At 37.2% G+C, this 21,714-nt stretch overlaps 1 protein-coding gene and 1 pseudogene across 6 annotated transcripts in view; both read left to right on the top strand.

The window, feature by feature from the left end:
* The window catches only part of CDK8 (cyclin dependent kinase 8), a 147,242-nt gene that overhangs the window by 107,960 nt on the left and 17,568 nt on the right, over positions 1-21,714 (top strand). For 5 of the 6 annotated variants that reach the window (XM_023190295.3, XM_023190294.3, XM_023190299.1 and 2 more), the window contains exons 5-6: positions 16,075-16,132; positions 18,494-18,625. In XM_023190295.3, the coding sequence (XP_023046063.1) occupies positions 16,075-16,132; positions 18,494-18,625 (190 nt within the window). The remainder of the gene's footprint in view (positions 1-16,074; positions 16,133-18,493; positions 18,626-21,714) is intronic. The other variant, XM_023190300.2, reaches the window with a different exon arrangement.
* On the top strand, positions 4,983-5,174 carry LOC111525001 (annotated as a pseudogene).

The following is a 21,714-nucleotide window of genomic DNA, read 5'->3' as shown; positions in this document are numbered from 1 at the left end:
TTTTCTGCATCCTCTGGGATGATCATGTGGTTATTTCCTTTAATCCATTAATGTGGTAAATTACATTCATATGGTTTTCTTTTGTTTTTAATGTTGAACCCTCCTTGCAGTGGGACCAACACTACTGTCAGGATTTTTTTTTTTTTTTTTTTTTTCATTTACTGGTAGTAGATTCCCCTTGCTAATACTTTGTTTTGTCTTTTTTCACAAATAAGTTTGGTCGGTAATCATCTTTTTATATATTACTTTTATCCTGTTTTGTTTTCATGGTTATAGTAGCCTCAGAAGACACTTCTAGTCTCTGGAATAGTTTGTATAATATAGGAATTATTTGTTCCTTGAAAGTTAGTAAAAGTCAGCCAGGCTCAGCAGCTCATGCCTGTAATCCCAGCACTTTGGGAGGCCGAGGTGGGAGGATTGCTTGAGCCCTGGAGTTCAAGACCAGCCTGGGCAACATGGTGAAATGCCATCTCTACAAAAAAAAAAAAAAAAAAAAAAAATGCAGAAATTAGCCAGGCGTGGTGATGCACGCCTGTGGTCTCAGCTACTCAGGAGGCTGACGTGGGAGGATCGTTGATCCCGGGAGGCTAAAGTTGTGGTGAGGCAAGATCACACCACCGCACTCCAGCCTGGGTGACAGAGTGAGACCCTGTTTCAAAAAAAAAAAAAATAGTAGAAGTCCATCTGTAAAACTCTTATTCTGGTGCACTGAACTGAGGTTGGATGATTGATTTTTGTTTTTGGGGGTTTTTTTTTTTGAGACAGAGTCTCGCTCTGTCACCCAGGCTGCTGGAGTACAGTGGCGTGATCTCCACTCACTGCAAGCAGTGGCTCCTGGGTTCCCGCCATTCTCCTACCTCAGCCTCCTGAGTAGCTGGGACTACAGGCGCCTGCCACCACACTTGGCTAATTTTTTTTTTTTTTTTTTTTTTTGTATTTTTAGTAGAGATGGGATTTCACCATGTTAGCCAGGATGGTCTCAATCTCCTGACCTTGTGATCCGCCCGGCTCAGCTCCCAAAGTGCTGGGATTACAGGTGTGAGCCACCGTACTTGGTCGGTTGGACGACTTTTGACTATCATTTCAATTTTAGTAATTTATTATGCTATTTAGATGTTCTGTGGAACTCTGGATTAAGTGAGCATTTTAAAATAAAGTACAAATTACCACAACTGGCCCCAGAAAAGGTCAATAAATATATCAGTAACTACGGAAGAAAGACATTTGTCACAGGACTACCTCTAAGAAATGTACAAAATGCAGATAGTTTCACTGTTGCTTCAAACCCTCACACAAATAATCCTACATAATGTAAATTGTTCTAGACTTGTGTAAAAGAAGGAACATTTCCTTAATAACTTTATAGGAAGAAAGCATAACACTGACATAGAACCTGATAAAGAAAATGCCTACAACCCTAAACCATTATCATCTGTAAATATTTATGCATATGTCTTAAATAAAATATTAGCAAATAAATTCCAGGTGAACTTAAGGTCTAAGTCAGTGAAGTGCATTTTAAGAATGTGTGGATGATTCCATATTTGGAAACCTCTTAACAAAATTCATCTTATTAATAGTGCACAGTAGATAACCTTATGATTATCTTAGTAGTCATAAATATAACACAAAATTCAATATTTGGTGAACATCAGTGTTCATTTCTGGTTGAAATTCTTAAATAAGAAAAGGAAACTTCCAAGCATCAAAAGTATATATCCCCTGTTTCATTTTATATCCCAAACCAGCAGCTTTTATATACTTCTGATGTTCTAGCACCACTGTTATTTAACAGTGTTCTGAAACAGTTCTGGCTCAGAAATAAACAGTCATGATACGAGATTGAGTAAGTAAAACAGGACAAATGCAATAGTGCTATCCAACTGCTAAACCAATTTCTATATGTATACAGAGAGAGAGAGGCCAAGAGATTTATTCACTGTTGAGTAAACAAAAACAGGAATCAAAAGAGCCTCGATAAGATGTTTATATTACATGTAAAAAATATAGATTTAGAGAAATCTGAAACGGTGTCCAACAAAATGTTTATAATGATCTAACTTTGTGAGGGAGGATTTCAGGTAAATTTCACTTTCTGTATGCTTTTCTATCTTTTGATTTTTTATAAGAAATGTTTATTTTTGTTTAATTTTTAAAGAAATGTTGCTGATAGTTTTTAAGGCATAGACTAGAAGCTAGAAACTGATCATAGACAATCAGGGGCATCTCATGGGTGGTATAGCACGTTCATCTTGCGGGCCTTATCCAATCGTGCATAAGTCCCATCCCCTGAACCCCCAGCCCCAGAAGTTTTTACTTAAGAATCACTGCAGTAGTGAATCATTGTTAACAGATTATAGTGTGAGCTGCCATCTTAATTATCATTATAATGTATTTAGGACTTTTATATATCAAGCATCTTGTTAAAGCCTTTCATGTAAGTCACTTTTAGTCTGTCTGACAACATTAGATTGTCATTATTTTTATCCATATTTTTATAGATGAAGAAATGGAGGCTAAGGTTACATAACTAATAGCTAGTGGCATTCCTGATTTTTTCAGCTTTATTCTTAATCACCTAACTGTATTTCCTCATCTTCTGAAGAAATCCATCATATTCCTCAATATTTAGGGGGAGAAGAAAGTTGGTGAACTACCAGTCTGAAGTCTCCTGTGTCTGTTGGAATATAGAAGTTATCATCATGGTATCAGATATAGTTTATTTCAAAAGACTGAAACATATTTTATTATAGCAGAAGGATTAAAGTAGTGAAAATACAGCAGAGAACTAATGGTCTCTTCAGTTTGCCAATTGTACGAAAAGAAATAGAAATAAGTGTACCTTGACTTTTTTTTTTTTTTTTGGAGACAGAGTCTCTCCCTGTTGCCCATCCTGGAGTGCAGTGGCACAATCTCGGCTCACTGCAGCCTCCACCTTCTGAGGCAGAAGTTCAAGTGATTCTCCTGCGTTAACCTCCTGAGCAGCTGGCATTATAGGCTCGCACCACCATGCCCAGCTAATTTTTTTTTATTTTTAGTAGAGATGGGGTTTCACCACTTTGGTCAGGCTGGTCTCAAACTCCGGACCTCAAGCGATCCACCCGCCTCTGCCTCCCAAAGGGCTGGGATACAGGCGTGAGCTACAGCTACTGTGCCCGGCCATACCTTGACATTTTCTATCAGTTATGACAAAATTTTTTAAATAAAGAATGAGCAAAAATTATAGATTACAGCAGTGTAATTTAATAGGTTACGTGGCATTTAGGGATATATAAGAGAGTATATTTTTCAAATAACCACTCAAAAATGTGTGTGTCTAGGAAAGTTCAGTGTGTGCTGGAAATAAAGATACGCATGGTAAGTATTGACAAAAGCACAAGTCTACATTAATCTCAGAACACAATAATAGAAAACTAAAAATTTTATTGTTAGCATAAGTTGAAAAATATGCTATTTAATACAGTTTGAAAGTAGAGACTCTTGAGTGAAATGTATACATTCATTGCAAATTGAAACACCCCAATATTAGAATAATGTGGAATTGTACAAATAGGCAGAAACATATTGCTTTAAACCAGTTGTTTGAAAGGCACATTAAAACAGAAAAACTTTTTGAACATATTGGAAAAAGAAATAATAATAGATCATAAAAGCCATTTAGAAAAACACCAAGACTAACCACAAGTCAGACCACAAATGATGTAGTTAATTTAATATACATGTACAGTTTGTGTGTATAAACATGTATTTTTTAAAAGTTAAATTTTATTAGTAAAGTTACACATTGAAATGTAGGAGATGCCATTTCTCCTATTAAGTGGTAGTGCTCAGTTGTTGACAGTGCACTGACAGTATAATGCAGTAGTTAAGAGGGTGGATTCTGGACCCATACTCCCTGTATTTCAACCCTAGCTCTGCTACTGATGAGCCAGTATGAACTGCTGATATGAACTCTCAGGTCAGCTGAGGGCTTTCTGGCCTTAGTCATCTCATCTGTAAAATTAATCTGTGTAGAGGACTTGGCACATAACTAACATTCATGTTGTTGTTGTCAAACCATTAACTCTCTTCTTTAAAACTCTTCAATGAAATTTCCTTTTAAAGATGAAAGGAGCATTTTTTCTGCAACTAGACCCTGCACTGTCTGGCCCCCACCTATCTTTGCAACCACATTTCCTACCAGTGTTCCCCTGTGAATTATTCCATACCCACAAATTCCTTCTTGAATAAACCCAGGTTTATTCAAGAATAAAACCAGGTATCTACCACTTCAGAGCCTTCTTGTTTTAACTTCTGTTTGAAAAGTTGTTCTGTCCACACCTGCTTAGGTACCACATACGTAAGTAACCCTTTCCTCTGGCTAGTCCTTCTCATCCTTCAATCCTTAAACGTCACCTCAGAGAGACCTTCCCTCACCATCCTGTACACACTAGTGCCCGCATTATTCTAATTCTCTTTTTCTTTCATTGTACTAATCATAATTGGTAGGTTTTTTTTTTTAACATGTATTTGTTTGCATTTTCTAATGTCTGTCTTCCTTATGTGATAGATTCTTCTGTTTTGTTACCCGCTATGACATGCCAAGAATGGTACCTGATACATAATTGGCCTTTGCTGTGTTGGATGAATGAAGGAACAGGAACTGCTGGGACATAATTACAGCCTTTCTAGAAAGCAATAATTACCAAGAATTAAAAAAAAAAAATTCATTCCTTTTGATATAACAATCTTTTAACAAACTTTCTTAAAGATATTACAAAGAGCGGCGCAGTGGGGGCAGCACGGCGAGCAGGGCGCCTGGGGTGCAGGTGCAGGGTGTCGGGGCGTGCGCGCCTCTTGGCTGCTCGCCGATGGGGCCCCGAACCGCCGATTCCTGCCGAGTGTAGAGAGGAGACAGAGTGAACGGGGAGCAGGGCTTTTGTCTGTTGGTCTCCCTGGACTGAAGAGAGGGAGAATAGAAGCCCAAGACTAAGATTCTCAAAATGGTTTATTACCCAGAACTCTTTGTCTGGGTCAGTCAAGAACCATTTCCAAACAAGAACATGGAGGGAAGGCTTCCTGTCCCAAAGGAATTGAACCGCAAGAAGAACGATGAGACAAACGCTGCCTCCCTGACTCCACTGGGCAGCAGTGAACTCCGCTCCCCAAGAATCAGTTACCTCCCCTTTGTTTAATCGTAACACCTCCATTTGTATTACATACGGTGTATGGGTATTGATGAGGTCATGGTATCATATATGGGATTTTTTTCTGTGTAAATCATCAAGTATAGGAAGAAACTATGGGACTCTGAGCCTGGTTTTAGAGAATTTACCGTGGACAAATAGGTATCATCAAACCAGTTTTTAATCATTCTGACTCAGGTGAAAACGCTCAGAATTTCACACTGTGAATCCACATTTACAGCCCTGACAGGTGGACCTTCAGGCCTGGTTCGCTACAACAGTGTCTTCCACAGCTCAAACTCCCACCGTGCTCACACAACCGGTCCACTCCTGCCTTGTCACTCACACAGCTCCTGACTACTTCTTGCAGAGGCTGAGAGTCCCCCCCTTTTTTTTTTCATTTAGATGTAACAAACCTAGTAGTTTATGTTCATCAGTTGTTTGTGTAGCTCTTTATTTTATCCATGTACTCTTTTGATGTATAGAAGTAGTTTGAAACTCATTGTTTCCTTGTGGTAAGTGACTCAGATGCTGCCACAGGACCTGAGACACTGATGGATGGTGCTATTTTGGACTTTGAACATGCTCCTTGGCGAGGTAGCCCTGATGGAGTTATTTTTTATTTCCGTGTTCTAAGAAGGTCTTGGTACTCTGTTTCCCTGAATGTTGTTCTCTAGACTGGATTGACTTGTTTTCCTTGTGTCTTCAGTGTGGCTTTCTTCCTCAGTGTTGTCGGTTGAGCGAATGCTACCGGAGTGTGAGAGACGATTTTCTTGTTGGCTGGCACTCACGGACATGCAGTCACGGTAGCAGGAGCAATCACAAAACTGTAATTTACTTGCCAAATCTCTTCCTTTCCATAGCCTCGCCTGCCTGACTTAGAGAAAGAAAAGCAATAATTTTACAGGCACTTTGAGGTGTCTCTTTGGGTTCTTTCTATTTGAAAGGATATTTGTGGAAAAAAAGAGCAAAACCTTTTTAAATAAATTCCCCCTGAAAAAACCCAAAACACTGGCATCTGAGTAGGAGTATGAAAATGACACCTTTTCCAAATATTAAATTGGAAAATAAGGTCTTTACAAAATCATAATGCTTTTGTAAAAGGCAGAGCACTCTTTTTTTGGCAATTTTGATAAGCAAGGTGTAGATTTACATTTTTGTCCTTGCTCCCAACGAAATGGATAAACAAAAATAAAATACTGTCTACTCATGAAATGTTGTTGTGTTAGCCAGTCTGAAAGCCCACCTTAATTTTTATATAACTGTCTTTTAGCTCTTCTTTTGACAGGGCTGGCCTTGTTCTGTTGTTTCGCTTCTGACTGTTAAACACCGATGACGCATGCACTGCACTTCTTCGTTTTCTTCTTGCTCCCCCATTGGCCTGAGTTTCTTGTGCATTCCTCCGCCCCCTCCTTCGTTAGAATAGGTATATCAGCTGTGTAAATAGAGCAAGAAAACAGTATTCTGCATCTGTGGCATTTATGTAGAGTTGCAGTTGTGTACTGCTGAAAATGCAGGCTTTTGTAACAATGTGATCTTTACTGATGCACTCATGACAAGTACCCAATGTATTTTAGGTATTTTAGTAGTATTTGTTCAATAAATATGCAAGCTGTGAAAAAAAAAAAGATATTACAAAGAATGGTGCAATGGCCATCACAGAACTAATGGTACTAATTACAAATTATAAAATATTTACATGTCTAACAACTAGAGAATAGTTTCATTGGATGAATTATGACACATAGGAAAGGTGAACTCTTATGTAGTCATTAAAAATTTTTTTTGGTAAGTTTAATGTTTCAGTGTTACAGACAAAAGCAGACTATAAAATAGTGAAAATAAATTACAGTGTAAATATATTAACAAAAGAATTTATCAAAAAAAGTAGTTAAATTTGAGTAGCTAATTGTATTTTCTTAATTGTATTTGAAAATTAACTTTCCTACAAAAGCATGTGTTATGTTCTAGAGGAGAAAAAAGATTGTGTGTGTTTTTTTAAGTATCAGAAGTGTTAAAAAAAATTTCATGAATAGATCTGGTGGGGTGGCTCACGCCTGTCATCCCAGCACTTTCGGAGGCCGAGGTGGGCGGATCACGAGGTCAGGAGATCGAGACCACCCTGGCTAAAACGGTGAAACCCCGTCTCTACTGAAAAAAAAAAAAAATACAAAAAATTAGCTGTGTGTGGTGGTGAGTGCCTGTAGTCCCAGCTACTCTGGAGGCTGAGGCAGGAAAATAGCGTGAACCCGGGAGGCGGAGCTTGCAGCGAGCGGAGATCACGCCACTGCACTCCAGCCTGGGAGACAGAGTGAGACTCTGTCTCAAAAAAAAATTCGTGAATAGATTCATGCTATTATGAGAACTTATAAGAATCTAGAAGCTATTTCACAATAAAGAAGGGCCTTGCTCATTATCATCAGAAGTAGAGAGAAGAATTTTCTTGCTTTAATTAAATTTTTGTTATTACTTGTACATTAAACTATTGTCTAGCCCATATGGATCATAGTATATTAAATGCATATAAGAAACTTAGCATATTTGGTCCAGCTACAGCAGGTGGTAAATTCCTATTTAAGAATTGACATATATCACTAAAGATGTGATAAATAGGCTGAATATAAAAGCTCTCGTAAACACACTCTTATAGAATATGAAATGTAAATATAAGATTTAGTAGCAAGAAAAAAGCAGTATATTAGGAAAATGGCAAAAATAATTTAATATACCTTTACTATCTAGAATATAGAGAATCAAGATGAGTATGTTAGCTTAATAACAAAAGTCTTGTCAATAAAACAGAACTACATAGTAAGTCATAACATATGATTACCAATGAAAGGTATGCAAATTAAAATATGTTACATTATATATCAAGCTAATAAAATTATATAGATATGAGATGTACATTGCTTTTGGTTTTACAGATTGATTTTATTATACTTGATGGTGTTATTTCTGTAAATGATAATGTTGAATTTACAAAATCTGTTCATACATATCCAAAAACCTTAAAAATGTTTATAATCTTTACCCAGCAATATTAGGAATTTTTGATAGACGCATGCAGAAATGTTTTCAAGGCATTTTTTTTTTATTTAAGGATCTAGGAACAACTTCCTTAATGTTTAATAGGAAACGAGCTGTACAAATTATGGTAAATCCATGTCAGAAAGGTAATTTTGTAAAGATTCTATCAGAAGAGTAATTTCCAGATTAAAATTTTAATGATATAATACTAAATGAGAAGGATGCAAACAGTATATTTAGTTTGATATCTTTTAAATTTTATAAGGAGGAAAAAAAGACAAAAAGATTACTCCAGAATGTTTAAAGTGATCATTGTTAGTTCAGAGATCATAGGTGATTTTGTTTTCATTGTGCTTTTCTCCATTTTATGAATTTTATCCATTGAGCATGTATTACCTTTGAAGCTAAAAAACAAAACACAAAAATCTCTTGAAAACCCAAAGTGTACTATGTTTTGGAGTTGATGGAGAGAGGATGGTGCCCAGCTTCACTGCCTGCTCACTGTCCAGGCTCACCAAAAGATAGCCTATCACTCTTAAGATATAGACACCCTTATATATTGCAATGGAAATGCAAAATGATTCAACACCTGGAGAAGTAAATTTGATGATACATAACAAATCGACCTATGCATGTATCTTTCCACACAGTGAATTCTGCTTTTAGGAATTTGTACTAAAAATATACCACAATAGTGTAAACATACGTGCACAAAGTTAGCTCATTGCAGCATTGTTTCTTAATTACAAGATACTGGAAACCACCTAAGCATGCAAGCGTACGACACTGAGTAAACTATGATATAAAATATGCACACAGTGGAGCATCTATGGCTGTAGAACGGAATGAAGATGTCTGTAAACGGATAAAATATGATTTATAGGAGATATTATTACCTTTAAAAGTTTTTAAAAGTCCAGGTTTAGAACAGTAAATCTGTTAGCAAGATTTGATCTGATAATTCTACTTTTGAGATTTTACCCCAAGGAAACGATACGGTGCATGTATCGGGGCTTTGGGGGATGGGCGGGGAGTGTAATTTTACACTGGCAATGGGAACATCATGAGGGTTACTGCCAAAAGTAGGGGGTGGGAGTGGCATAACCAAGTGTCTGTTAATAGAAGAATACCGTATAGTTAGTAAAAGTAATACACAAACATCTAGATTTGTCAAGGAAGTAATACTTGGGAAGATAGTACACAAAGCACAGTTAGTTTTGGTATATTACCAAATCTATAAATTAGCATTGTTTAGAATAATAATTGGAGTTAGAGTGATTTTCAGATTTGAATGTAAGCTATGTTCACTTTTTAAATAAATCAAGTTAAATTCATAATAATGAAAGAAAGGAACTATTTTGAAAGCTAAAAGTTTTTTGATACCGTCTCTGCGCCTTGATACTTCTCCTTTAAGATGCATTTGGTCTCCTTGATGTTATTCAGCCTTCTAGTCTTCAACTTAGTTATCTCTTTTTTCTTACTTGACTCATTAGAATTTGTTTAAACTGTTATAAAATTTTACAGCTTTGCAAAAATACAATTAATGAATCAGATATGAAAAAATCCATTTCTATGTATTAAAAAATACACACATATATTAATATGTGTACGCATTCTTTATTAGAAGTAAGTTGTATCTGTGCCCAGAAATTGAAAAGTATATTTGTATTGCCATGCAGTTTGTGTACTGTACATCCATGTTGCATTGTTAAGGAAGTAATATTACCTGTGCTAGGCTCTGCTACAAGAAGTAAATGATCTTTGTGTCAGTGAAAATAGAAGGTTCTGTCCCATATTGATCTCTTAGCACTTAAACTACTGTGCTATGCCTCAGTTGCCTAAAGTAGGCAGCTTAAGAATTTTGTAATTTAAAAACTCAAAACCCCATAATATCTGCAGAAAAAAAAAAAAAGAAAGAAAAAGAAAAAACGTTGGATTTTAAGGATACTAATTGAAAACTAATCTGAACAATGTTTATTATTTTAAATACTTTTGATGATGGACCATTGATGAAAGACCATTTTAGTTTAACTTGGTCTTGATAGGAATAGATGAAATAGGGTTAGTAGAATGGATTGGAGGAAACTAGGAGGGAGTTATAAAAAGAAAATGCCATCTTTTATTAGCACTATTACTCTTGTGAAGTTCTTGTTTTATAAAAGACCTTGATTTGCATTGAAGATGACAGTCAAGGAACCCCTTTCATCCCCCTGAAACGGGACTTCTTAGGTAAGTCCAAAACTAGTTGATATCCCTGTGATTTTTGAGTACTGCCAGTGTGTGGCACATTCTGAGTGTTCCCTTCATCTCCCAACAGAGGGTGCAGCCCCAGCTCTGTGACTTTTGCATGCAAGATGTCAGTGAGTCCTGGAGGCACTGTGTTTCTCAGATGCCAGGCAGCCACATCTGTGAAGCTCTCCCTTTCCTGAATTTATCTCACCCATTTAGTCTAGACTGTGACCTCTTAGAGGGCAGGAACTGTTGATTTGTGTCTCTGTTGATCCTCAGTGCCTCTTAATTCAATAAACATAAGAATGAATGTATAGTATTTGAACTGTTTACCGTAGAGGATGAAGTTAGGTGTTTAACATTCATGTTGTTTTTATCAGGAGACAGAATTGGTTAAGAATTCTATGCTTTTTTTCAAATTTAAACAGAGGAAGGCAAGAAACAACTTTACTAGAAGTGGGTAATTTCTCCTTGAGCTTAAAGGTGTTCAGCAGTAATACTGGAGTAAACTTCAGTATTAGAGGTAAAAAATTCATACCCCTGAAAAAAAGATGAAAACCTGTATTATAAAGATATCATCACTGGATTTCCAGATTTATCTCTATCACTTAACTCCTTAGAAGATTTCAGTAAAACAGTTTCTAAAACTTACTGAATATGTGTCTATTTAAGACTTTGCTGCCTGCTTTTGAATCTCATAGGACTTTTGAAATGTAAGATATGTGTCAGTCACTCCCTTCAGTGTGTATTATATGAAATCATCACAGAGTAACTAGAAAGTTTACCACCAGGCTGTGTTATTTACACATTTGTGGAAGTTTAATTCTGGACAAATGACAGAGAAAAGCACTGACAAAATAGTTTCTTATGGATTGTCGTCGTCTTTTAATGGAGAGATCCATCAAGAATCAACTTTTCCTGTTGACTCAAAATCTCCAATTTGCCTTCATACATTAGTAAATATCTGAAGACTTCATTTCACCCCTAGAATAAAGTTATTGCCGTTAACTTGGCAGATGTGCCACCATTCTCCACTTCCTATGTCAGATAACTCTGATAAATGCTGGCATTTTCTTCCTCAACCCAGTCCTTGTCTTGTTCAACATAGAGCTTTTTGAATTCTTTATTTTTCCATCAGAGTTGGCTCCTAAAACAAAACCTATTTGCTCTCCTTGGTGTATGCCAAAATCATCGGTGCACTCTCCTCCAGCATGACAGATGCTGGAGAACAGACAGCTTCTGCCAGAATGGTTGTCCCTGCAATACGAACATCTGCTTTAGGAAATATCAATGAGTTTTTTGGGAGTGCAGCAGCAAAAACAAGAAGAAAAGCCTGGGATAAATAAAACAACAATTAGATAAGGGAACCCATTGCTTCAAACAATAGTATCTCATTGATTTATATCATTTTTCAGCTGGCAATCGAGGACGATCTATCATTGTTTTTGTGCATGGCTTTACTGTACTTGAAGATGTTGCCATGATATTATAATTTAAGTCATGTAGGATTTCTGATCTCCATGGCAACAAGTACAGTTTAATGGAGTATATGCCTCATCAGAATATCACCAGCAAAGTTCTATATGTTCTTTAAGGTGATTATGTTTGATAGCATATAAAAGATCAGAGATTATTTACCAAAGTTACCTCTAATCACTTCGTGTAAAGTTTTGGTGCTAGAGCTTAAAAACTTGCTACCAAATTCTGCTACTGATAGACAAGGAAGAAAAGGAACCAAGAAATTAGTTTTTTGGGCGAGTAGAATATTGTTTCAACATGGCATTAAGTACTAAAACAAAAAGTATTCATCAAGTCTTTCGAAGTCTTAATACTGATTAAACAACAAAACAGAACCCGTGACAGGGCCTTTCCTGTGTTTTTCTCTTGGGATTTCCATTAGATTACATTCAGAAGAGAAGAAATTTAGAGTTTGATTTGTCTACTAAATCATACTGTCATTCCCTGGGGCATATGCAGTGCTAATGGAAAGTAACATGAGGAGGGACCCATCGTTTCTAAATAGTGCTCTTACAACAACACTTAAGACCACTGGCTTTTGTTTATGACTATACCGTGCCCAAACAGAATCAGAATTCACTTAAGAGAGAGTGTTGGGATAAAAGTGAGATGCTGGTAAGGTGGAATCTGCTTCCGATGGCGCAGTAGGCAGTGAGTTACCTAGCAAAGTAATTTTTTAATTATTAACTGGAGCTTGGACACCAAACTCTAATACTAGGTTGGACCTTGACAAAGATACTATTTTATCCCCCCACCAGTGGTCAAACTTAGATTTAGAACTCGACCAGTCCAGTAAGTCTAGAATAAAAGAAACCTGAAATGAAAAGCCAGAGAGGGATTTTCCCCGTCGTCGAGTGCCAAGCCAACACCACCCATCCCAGGGCTTTTCAGAACTGTGTCCCAGCTGCTGAATGAGTAAGAAAATGTGTTTAAAAAGAGGGAAGGAGAAAAAAAGATGGTGTGTGAGATCTTTTCCACTCCATCTCAGATGGACAGAGGAGAGACATGTGCATGCATTCACTGTGCTTTTGCCAGATATGGAGAGAATCTTTTAGGATTGAATACTCCAGTGTTAGAAAAGTCAGTCACAGCAGTCTAATCAGCTTGTACCTCTGGAGAAGGTAGTGGGATGTGGGGTAGAGTAAAGGAGGCATAGGTGGTAAAAGGGACTTTTTAAACTGTGTACAGCTTTATAGTTTGAATTGTTTAATTGAGAAAATGTCTGTGTATTCTGTCATTAAGGGAGAGGGGAAAAATCCAATTTTAGAGCAGAAGAAAGGTTAGGGACAAAAAATGGCATAGCGATGACATAGTTGTGAAAGGTTGCAGTCTATTCAAATAATGGCAAAAACATGCAAACACGCAGTAGGAGCAGTGGGAAGCAGGGAAGGCAGGGCTGCAGATGATGGGAAGCATCCCATCATAAGGACTGGACCTTGTGCAGGGGTGGGGGAGGACCAATCAAAGTTAAAGTAGAAGTAGGTGTTCTTTTTTTATAGACGGAGTCTCACTCTGTCACACAGGCTGGAGTGCAATGTCCTGGTCTCAGCTCACTGCAACCTCCGCCTCCCAGGTTCAAGTGATTCTCCTGCCTCAGCCTCGCGAGTAACTGGGATTACAGGCACACACCACCACGCCCAGCTAATTTTTGTATTTTTTAGTAGACTTGGGGTTTCGTCATGTTGTCCAGGCTGATCTGGAACCCCTCATCTCAGGTGACCCGCTTGAAGTGCTGAGATTACAGGCGTGAGCCCCCGTGCCTGGCCTTTTTTTGTTTTTGTTTTTTTGAGATAGAGTCTCACTCTGTTGCCCAGGCTGGAGTGCAGTGGCATGATCACGGCTCACTGCAGCCTCCGCCTCCCAGGCTCAAGCAATCCTCCCACCTCAGCAGGAACTACAGGCATGTGTCACCACGCCTGGCTAATTTTTAAAAAAAATTTTTTTGTTGAGGTGGGGTCATACTGTGTTGCCCAGGCTGGCCTTGAGCTCCTGGACTCTGGCAGCCCTGCCACCTCATCCTCCCAAAGTGCTGGCATTATAGGCATGAGCCACTGCACCCAACCGAAATAATATTTTAATAATAATCATAAACCATAGTGAAAGCAAAGACATTTTTGAAAAGGTTCATTCATATCTCTATCGCTCTACATTTTTATTCTTCTAGTCCTTATTCACAGGAACTTTTTTTTTTTTACCTAGTTCTAATCACAATCTGTATATCATTTTGTGTTCTGCTGTTTTTACCTAGTCTTCTTGTAATAATTTTCCATGTGGAAGGTGGAAGGTTCTAAGCAAGAGAGTGACATAATCAGACTTGTCTTTTATGAAAATGACCCTGGCAGCAGAAGTGAAGATGAATTGGAGGGAAGAGATTCAAAATGGGATTAAAGAGTAGGGAGTGTATTCAACAGCTGTTTAGGGAGTCCTGCTCTGAAGAACCATGAGAGGAGAGTTCTAGCATAAACATGGAACTTTCTTCCTGAGTCTACATTGTGAACTGGCAGCAAGCCTTTTCCCCTTAGCCAAATAGAAATGCTGCCTGATTCCATTTGGAAAGCCTTTCTCTGCCTTCAACAGTTTGCACTATCTCAGAAATCTGGTTTCTCTCTGAAGCAGGCTGGGCCCTAGGAGACCACAGAGACTTAACCAGTCTTGATTGATTACCGTGGTGCATGAAAACAGTTTTATTTGTCCTGGGTAGCACCTGTGTGTAGCTCCCAGGGACTGCTGTTAGTGTTGTGGTTAGAAGTGTGTGTGTTTGGGAGGCGGGGCGGGTAGTGATAGAGGTTCTGAGATTTTTTGTGAATAAAACATCAGTATTATTATTATTATTACAGCAGTACATATTAATTCCAAAAATTGCTACATAAAATTACTTTCAAGATGATAAATTAGGAAGGGAGCCCCAGACTATTCAAAGACAGGGCAGACTCCGCTGCCAGCCAGTCTTGCTGATTATGCTTAGGGCAAGTCATTTAACCTCTCTGGTGCCTAGTGGACTCAACTTTAAAAATCGCGGGAGTTTTTAACCTCTGAGATGTCAGTGCTGCCATTTCAGCAATACTTTATTTATTTATTTATTTGGCTGGGAATAACTATCTTTGGTAGGTGGATAGGCTAGTATACTATACATTAAACGTTGGCAGTAATAGCTTAGGGGCCATCACACTATATGGTTAGAGAAGCCTGTGCAATGGTTACCACTATAAACAGAGACTTCATTACAGTCTTTGATTTTAAAGTGATTTATGTCAATATTTGAAGAGGTGTTCTAATCTAGTTTCACTTTTATTTAGCAGACTGGTAAAATTCAAGTCAAATCAAGTAACTAGCAGAATAGTAGAGTGAGTAAGGAGTAAGCCAGTTGCCTTTTTCTTCCTTTCTGCTTTCTCTCCCCTTGTTCCCGCTTTACTCCTTCCGCTCCTCCTTCCCTTTCCTGAAGAAAGGGCAGCCTTTATTCATTAGTGTAGTAGATACCACCATAAAAGACTGTAGATGGCAATCAGTATATATTTTAAAGACTTAAAAACTGAAACCTTTGTAAACTCTTACTTTAAATTTTAGCTTACTTTTTCATTTAAAAATGAAAACCTCAAAACTGTTCCTGTCATGAAAAATTCCTATTACTTTACTAACTTGTTTCTAAAGTACTTTGTTAAATTCCTCAGTAATTCATTTATTTAAATGTAGATGCATACTTCGTCATTTCCAAAAAAGGATTTCTGGTGATTCCTTGCCTGTAATTAATTTGCTACTTGGTATTAAATCATCTTTCTCGATTCCTTTTTCCTTTAAAGTCAGAGCAAGACATTTTATGTACTTGAAAGAGGGAGAAGGAACCACAACATGACTTTGTGAGATGCTTGCCAGTAGTGAAAACAGACTGATAATAAGGCCAAGAAAAGCCTCAGCCTTCTGTGGAGAAAAGCACGCTATATCTGGGCCTTCATGAAATTTGCATACCACTTTGCATATATACATGCACAGTTTCTTTGGTGACTTCCTGTATTTGGTTTTAATTTTTGAATAAATGAGATTTTTTAAAAGGTGGATTTGTGTTATATTGGCATATTGTCTATTTAAAAGAAACCACTACTGTCTACTGAAAAAAAACACTATTTTGTTTCCACAGAAACCTGCTAATATTTTAGTTATGGGTGAAGGTCCTGAGCGAGGAAGAGTAAAAATTGGTATGTTATATCTTTGCTAAGTCACAGTGTAGCACTCTTTTAAAACTTTTGCAGGCAGCTATATCACTTCTAATTTTTGCTGTAATATGCATATATTCATGTAGTTACATATGATCGAAGCCATTTCTAAAGAATATGCATAAAAGTGAAAAATGTTTCACACTCTTGAAAGGTGTCAGACACTCCTAAAGACTGAAACATTCTAATTATGAAACCGTGCAAGTTTCCCAGAAACCTCTGCTTTCATTAAAAATAGCCTATAGAGGTGAGGGGCTTCTATCTCTGTTAGAGGCCAGCCTCACCTTTAGTCACAAGGGCATACATCCAGCATGCTACTAATTCTGTCAGTCATGTTCGCTTGAGTCAGATTAGATGAGCACATATGCCTCTGTTGACCTCGTCTAGATTAGGAGTTACTAACACAAACTCTAGGGAAAACCATGAGGCTGGATAGGTACAGAACCTTAAGTTCTAACAAGACTGTCTTGTAGTAGGCCTTTGCCTGACGGGAAAAAAAAAATTAATGGGCATTCTGATAGCTCTATTTTCTTAAATATCAAAGCAAAATTTTACCCACTTCTGGTCTGATAATCTGTAAGGATACAACTAAATTTATTTAATCTGATTATTTTTCCATTGTCATTTCCAAGTTGTGTTTGTCAACATATATTTAGTTTGTTTTGTGTATGTGTAGAAGAAATGTTTAAATTGTATTAATTTAAAGATATCAGGATTGTAACAAAGTTAATAGTAACTTCTGATCACAAGATTTAATGTAAATTGGAAGTAACAGCTAATTTGTATCACTTCACCAACAAAGAAACACATGTGTGTTCTTAACCCTTCTAATATTCTTCCTTATAAATCCCCCCAGATCCCACTTTCCACTTCTAATTAGACTCTTAAAATACTCTGTTTTTGATACAACTTTGCAAATGTTTAGTTATGAAAACATTTGATGGCCTTAACGTACTCCAAGTTTGGCTTTCCTTGAGAAGCAGACCCTGTCAGCACTCACCGTAGTGCCCTCAAAAATGCCTGTTAAGTCTTTACATGTGCTTTTAAAGGAGTCTCTCCAGTCCGTTTTGGTGGCATCAAATTCAAATGTAAGTTCAAAGCATGCAAAATAGAAAAGAGCCAGCCGAACAGTAATTACAAAAGCGTTCTTTACTGTATAATTTAGGGAAAATTTATGTAATACACTAAAACAATCTAGTTTGGAATTATACTTCTATGTAATGTATATGATGTTGGCAGGTTTGGGGAACACTACATCTTAAAGCATTCACATTTAAGAAGAAATACTAGTTCTTCTATAAATCAGTATTTAGTAATCTTACTCATAGTTTTAATTATTTGCCAACTTTTGGGTTTTTTTTTTTTTTTTTTTACCTTCGTAATTGATTAAAGTAAGGAAGGCCTACTTCATTAAAAAATGTGTTTTAGGAAAACAGAACTAAACTTATCAAATGGTGGGTGAGTTTTGACATTTTTGAATAGGTGGTATGAATAATGATCATTTAACATGTATTAGGCAAAAGCTATGTGTAATGACAACTGTATGTGATACTATTAGGGGTAGATATGAAAGAGACACAATTTTTGCCTTTAAAAGATTATGGTATAGCGGGATAAACAGCCATGCCCGAATAACTACACTACATGTTAAACTGTGTTAAATGCCATGACGAACTGTATTTAATCTCAGTTCTAGCTGTGAGGTATGAGTTTGTGACCTTTGTCAAATCACCTAACTTCTTGAACCATATTCTTCTAGAGAAGGAGGTGATTTAATTAGATGACTTTTAAAGTCTTACCTAGCTTTTTTTTAAAAACATACTGTGATTCCTTAAAATTAAGTTAGTGAAATTCAACCCAAGTAATGGGGGAAACAATGGTGTTAAAATACTGCATAGTCAACTTCTGATTAATTACACTAGTGAACAGGCTTGTTGATGCAAATAATGGAAGGAAGGCCTTACTCTAACTGATCCCATTTCCTGGTGCTTGTGACCAGTACTAAGAATGGAAATGCAGCTCAGCAACCCTGTCCCTAACGGTGGGGTGACACATGGAAAGAAAAATCTGCCCACAGAAGCAAGGTCACCCTTGACCTCAGGCAGCAGAGCTTGACTATAACCCCACTGAAGAACTGGGTAACAGTAATTTGAAGAGAATGGAGCTCTCAAACTTGCTTTATGTAGACTTCTAAAATGGATAAGATGTTTTGTTGGTTTCTTCCCCTAGAATTCAGCACATTTTTCATCTTACTGAATAAGATGGTAAATTAGACTAATTGGTTAGATTTGTAAAAACCATTTACTTAGCATGATTTTTTTTTTTTTATTTTTTATTTTACAGCCGACATGGGCTTTGCCCGATTGTTTAATTCACCTTTGAAGCCTTTAGCAGATTTGGATCCAGTGGTTGTTACATTCTGGTACCGAGCCCCTGAACTGCTTCTTGGAGCAAGGCATTATACCAAAGCTATTGGTGAGTAAACTGATTAAAATTCCAAGAATTGTTAAGTTTCTTTAAATGACACACATTCCTATGTATTTTTAAATTAAGTAGTATAGCAAATTATAGAAATAAGAGCAGGCTGGGTGTGATGGCTCATGCCTGTAATCCAAGCACTTTGGGAGGCTGAGGCAGGTGGATCGCTTGAGTCTAGTAGTTTGAGACCAGCCTGGGCAAAATAGTGAGAGTTTGTGTCTACAAAAAATTTTAAAAATTAGCCGGGCATGGTGGCATGCGCCTGTAGTTCCAGCTACTCGGGAGGCTGAGGTGGGAGGATTGCTTGAGCCTGGTAGGCAAAGGTTGCAGTGAATCATGATCACACCACTGTTCTCCAGCCTAGGTAACAGGGAGACCCTGTCCCAAAAAATATAAATAAATAAATAATAAAAGTAAGAGCAAAGCCTAACTCAAAATTCTACTACCTAGAAATAGTATCAGTAGCCCTAGGGGTATATCATTCTACATACCTCTCTCTGCATAGAAAGATATCAAAAATCTTTGTAATTAAATGGGATCATTTATGCTTTCTATTTAGTTTTATATTTAATTCATAAAACAGTACAATTTTGAAGTCCTTTAACTTCAGACAAATGTTTCTTCTACCAAAAGAAATAGTGACTTCTAAAAAAGCCCCCTAAAATTAAAGGAAAGACATTATGAAAAAAAAAAAAAAGAGCACTTTAGGACATTTTAATCCACTTCTCTGTTTTTAATAATATCAGTTACCTCCCTATTATAAACAATGAGGAAATTAGTGCTCTTACACTTCTTCCCCTACCAACCTCTCAATCTATAAGCAGCATTAGTAATATCATCATCATCACTTTGTCAATGTTTACATTTTTTTGTTTGCTAACCATAGTTCCCACAGTTGTTCATACTTAAGTTACGAATTGTTGTGGATTTAATGCTCAGCTGCCAGGCCTTTCACCAGTGCTTGTCCATTACTCACACCTTATTCTGCTTTATTCTCTTTGGTTGCATTATCATCAAGTAGTTTTTTTATGTGCTTTACCTTTCTTCTTTTCTTTATTTTGTGTCTTTATGGTTTCCTTAACTTGTTCTGTATCCTCCAGGATGATATCAAACACACTTCTCCTTTACTGGGTAACTGCATCCTGAAGTTTTCTAGTTTGGATTGGTTGGTCTCCAGGCATATTCTACCATTTCATCCTGCCTTTTCCCTTTTTTATTCCTCTGGGTTAGATCTGTTGCTTTCTGGATTTCATTTCTTATTTTGCTACAGTATGTTCTCATGTAAATTCCTTTGGAACTGTATCTTAGAGGTAAATTTTCTAGTTCTTGTATTTCTGAAAAATGCCGGTATCATACTTGCTAGCTTGCCCGGGTTTACAATTCTAGGTACAAAAGAATTTTCTCTCAGAACTTGGATGACACCCCTCCATTGCCTTCTAGCGTCAGTATTGCTAATGAAGTCCCTGCCAGTCTTGTTCCTAGTCATTGGTAGATCACCTGGGTTTTCTTTTGTTTCTGGAAACAAATAGAATTTCTCATGCTTGTATTTCACAGTGATATGCTGACCACTTGGGGGGCACACTCAACCTGAACTTCATATCCTGTATCTGTGGGAAATGCTCTTGTGTGGTCCTTCGATTTCCTCCTCAGTGTTTTCTGTTTCTCTCTTTCCTCAACTCAGTGTCGTCAGATGTTGAATTTCTTGGATTAATCCTTTATACTATTTTTTTCTCATGTTTTTCTGCCTTTGTCATATCCATTTCTAAAAACCTCTTCTTGTTCTCTGATTATTACTTTTTCATAGTATCTGGTGTTTTTTAATAGAAAGAAAAGCCTAATATCTATGAAGACAATGACAACATTGCTGATTTGTTTGTACTTTGCAGTATTCCCAGAATAATTACCTGTGTTTTCTTTATAGTCACTCTTTTCATTGCATGTTTGGATCTCTCCCTTCCATGTCGCAAGCGTTCTTCAACTGTTTGGTGACCCTTGAGTGTCTCTTGGTATTTAAAAATCAGGTTACTAAAACTGCTTGAGAACTTTGTATAAATCATGGGACTTAAAGAGTGAGAACTTTAGGGTGATCAGCAGAGAGCCACCATTGCCTGGGTAACCTCTAAACGCCAGAAGGTGCAGGTCTTTCCTCTGAGGCCGCAGTCTTCAGGGAAGAGTCCTCCAGCTTTTGGCCTATGCTGTATGTACCTGGCAGCCCCAGGGTGATGACAGAGAGTAGGGAGGAGGATCAGCTCCTCCTGTTCAAATACAGACTTTGTAGCTGGTATTCCCAAGAACAAAATCTTGACAGCATTGTAGGGGAAAATCTGCTTCCTACCCAACGACAGCACTGTGTCCTGAGACCTTCTCTGAACTGTCTTGTCTGCCTTCCATCTTCTAGGTCTCCACATGGCCAGTTTCTTCTTTACATTCAGACCTTAGTAAAAATAGTACCTCTTCAAAGAGAACTTCCTGGATCACATAGTCTAAAATAGCACCCTACTTCCCCCTTCACACTTTCTTTTACCTTATTGTCTTCATTGACTCAAAGGGTATCTAAACTCCACTAAAACAAATACACCTCACCTCACTGTTCACCATTGCAAACCAGTGCCTATATAGTATGTAGTGAGAACTCAGTTTTCTTTGTTGGATACTTGAATGGATCTTGTCTCTGACAGTCTCCTCCTGTTCTTGTTGCTGTGCTTTTGTACTTTTATTACTTTGCTGTCAATTAAATGTAGATTCAGGAAGGGAAAAGGAGCAGTGTTTGTGCTCTTTCCCCCATATTAATCTTGAATCCAGTATGTCATTTCCAAAAATCTTTATGTTCATTAATCTTCATACATGCTTTAAGATCACATTTTATTTTACAGAAAAATAAATCTGTTAGATATGGGAATTCTCTGTAATATCTTTGTAACTTTTCTATAAATACAAAATTATTAATACAATATTTAGTTTTTCAAGTCAGTTAAAAGGAAAAATAAGGATTATTTATCTAGTCCTATTTTGGAACACATGTTATTACCTAAGTACATATTTGGGTATCTTTTTTGCAAGTGTACTCTAAATGCATTTAAGGACAT

This window comes from Piliocolobus tephrosceles, chromosome X, assembly GCF_002776525.5.
Source record: "Piliocolobus tephrosceles isolate RC106 chromosome X, ASM277652v3, whole genome shotgun sequence".
Taxonomy (NCBI): domain Eukaryota; kingdom Metazoa; phylum Chordata; class Mammalia; order Primates; family Cercopithecidae; genus Piliocolobus; species Piliocolobus tephrosceles.
The sequence above is the reverse complement of the archived record's forward strand: the minus strand, read 5'-3'. Positions and strand labels throughout refer to the sequence as shown.